Genomic DNA, 2,816 nt, shown 5'->3' with positions numbered 1-2,816 from the left:
CACTATCACGCAAAATAGATATTTTAAATGCGAAGGGAGAGGTTTCATCTCTAGGATTGGGGCTTCTTCGATGGATGACTTTAAAGGTCTTGGGATATGCCCAAGCTCCCCAATACTAGAATTTACCGTTTTTGAAATTGATCTGCCTGCTTCCAGATACTGCATGTATTCCTTAATATCCTCATTTTCCAACTCTCCTGGGCATGAATCAGTCAAACAAATCTCCAAAGGATCTTCACCTATCAATTCCTGTAAAACACACTCAACAAGCTCGTCAGTAGCATCGATTCTAAAACAATCAGATGTATCATTAGGATACTTGATGGACTGAAAAACATTAAACACCACACTCTCATCATTCAGTCTCAGCACCAACTCACCCTTTTGTACATCTATCAGGGCTTTCCAGTGGCTAAAAATGGTCTTCCTAAAATAAGAGGAATCTCACGATCCTCTTCCACATCCAACACAACAAAATCGACCGGAAAAATGAACTTGTCAACCTTAACTAACACATCCTCTACAACTCCCCTAAGATATTTAATCGATCTATCAGCTAACTGTAGGGAAATTGTAGTTGGCTTCACTTCACCTATTTTTAGTTTCTCAAAACATGAATATGGCATCAAGTTAATGCTTGCACATAAGTCACACAAAGCTTTACTGAAGTTTGAAGTTCCAATAGTACAAGGGATAGAGAAACTACCTGGATCCTTAAGCTTCGGAGGGAGTTTATTTTGTAAAATTGCAGAACATTCCTCCAAAGGCTTAACTGTCTCAAATTCAACCAATTTCCTCTTGTTTGATAAAATTTCTTTAAGAAATTTTGCATACGAGGGAATTTGAGCTAAAGCCTCTGCAAATGGGATATTTATGTGCAGCTTTTTGAAAATCTCAAGAAATTTTGAAAATTGGGTATCCAGTTGCAGTTGCTTTGCTCTTTGGGGAAATGGGAGTGACTTAATATCAATATTGGAGTTTGAGTTTAGAGACTTACCTTTCTCCCTCGTGTCATTGGACTCTTGCTTGGATATTTTCTTCTCTTTCTCATCTCCTTCAACATCGATCACTTCCTGTTTTATGGGGGACGTCGCCGTGACAGCATTGACACCTTTTGGATTCTTTTCCGTGTCACTAGGTAGTGTACCCGGAGCTCGTGTAGCCATTTGTGTCGCTAACTGCCCTAGTTGCGTCTCCACTCTTTGCATCATGGCATCATGGTTTTGCCATCTCATCTCATTCCCAGCTATGTACTTGGCAAGCATATCCTCAAGATTCGACTTGCTATCCTGTGGCTTGAAACCAGGTGGCATAGAAGGTCCTGCACCTTGTGGCGGTTTAGGTGGTTGTTGAGGAGGTCTTTGCTGTGTAGGATGTTGTGGCAGATTAAACTGTAGTTGCTCAACAGAAGTTTCAGGTTGCTTCCATCCAAAATTCGGATGATTCCTCCAGCCGGGGTTATATGAAAAACTGTATGGATTGTACTGTTGTCGGCCTTGGTTTCCCACATAATTTACTGAGTCTCCCCCGAAGCATTGTATTCCCTCACAGGACATATCTGGAATGAATGGCATGTCACTCAATGAACCACCAACCATTTTAGCACTTCCTTGAATCTGATTCACTGACTTGACTGGTGTTGACTTCTGTGCTTGTAACTTTGCCATCTGATGCGTCAATCCATCAATTTTCGCTGTAATTGCTGTCAGAGCATCCATCTCAAGGAATCCTACCTTCTTTTCTCTCCGGTTATCTTGCCAACCTACATTGCTTTCGGCCATATTCGATATGATTTCCAGTGCTGCAGTCGGCGTTTTTCGATATAAGCTCCCATTTGCTGCCGCATCGAGCATAGATCTCACAGAAGGATCTACCCCATAATAAAATGTCTCAATCTGTTGGCCTATTGAAAAGCCATGTCTCGGGCACATCCTCAACATCTTCTTGAACCTCGCCCATGCTGAATTCAGTGATTCTCCATCCCTCTGTCTAAATGATGTGATTTCATTTCTTAACTGTGTAATCTTAGTTGGGGTAAAATACCTGTGCATAAAGAACTCGACTAATCCTTCCCATGTCGTGATAGAACCAGCTGGAAGGTCTCGAAGCCACTCCATAGCCTCTCCTTGTAGGGAGAATGGGAATAATCTGAGTCGAATGGCATCAGTACTCACCCCATTGCACTTGATTGTGTCACAGATTGACAGAAAAGTTTTCCAGATGTGCATTAGGGTCTTCAGAAGGTGATCCTCCAAATTTGACTTGAAGTTGGATCATCTGGATGATGTTCGGTTTAAGCTCAAATGTATTAGCCTGTATTGTGGGACGCACAATACTAGACCCATAACCTCCGAATGCGGGTCGATGAAGTTCCATCAGCGTCCGATTATCCTCTTCTCCGGCCATTTCCTCAACCTCTGGTTTACGGTCTATTTCAGATTCTGCTTCAGATTCAAACTCCAGGGTCAAGTCGTTGTTCCTTCGAGCTCTGCGGATACTGCGGAGAGTGCTTTCAATCTCAAGATCAAGTGGCACTAGATTCCAGACGTCTTGAGCACGGCTTATATAACACGAGCTAACCCCTGAAATCAAAAATTAAAGTCCAAGATTTAAGCTCCAAAAGAGTATGAAAAGATGAAACAAAGTTAATCTAATTAAAATGCTAAAGAAAGAATGAAAGATTTAAAACTAAGAATAAAATCCTAGTCTCAAACGAATAATTTATCCTAATATCAAATAAATAGTCCCCGGCAGCGGCGCCAAAAACTTGACCGACGAATTCGGTTGGGATTAATTCTAGCAAGCGGACTAGGTCA

The 2,816-nt window shown here is 41.7% G+C and overlaps 1 protein-coding gene across 1 annotated transcript; it reads right to left on the bottom strand.

Annotated features, from left to right (window-relative positions):
- Positions 1–395: 395 nt before the first annotated feature.
- On the bottom strand, positions 396–2,117 carry LOC140830155 (uncharacterized). The gene has a single exon (XM_073193441.1). The coding sequence runs from the start codon at positions 2,115–2,117 to the stop codon at positions 396–398; it is 1,722 nt and encodes a 573-aa protein (XP_073049542.1).
- Positions 2,118–2,816: the final 699 nt, after the last annotated feature.

The sequence above is a fragment of the Primulina eburnea genome, chromosome 4 (assembly GCF_022965805.1).
Source record: "Primulina eburnea isolate SZY01 chromosome 4, ASM2296580v1, whole genome shotgun sequence".
NCBI classification, from domain to species: domain Eukaryota; kingdom Viridiplantae; phylum Streptophyta; class Magnoliopsida; order Lamiales; family Gesneriaceae; genus Primulina; species Primulina eburnea.
Note: the sequence above shows the minus strand (reverse complement) of the source record. Positions and strands in the feature narration are given on the sequence as shown.

Bases quoted from the DNA above. Each gene is read 5' to 3' on its own strand.
- LOC140830155 (XM_073193441.1), bottom strand. From the start codon at position 2,117: ATGGAGTGGCTTCGAGACCTTCCAGCTGGTTCTATCACGACATGGGAA.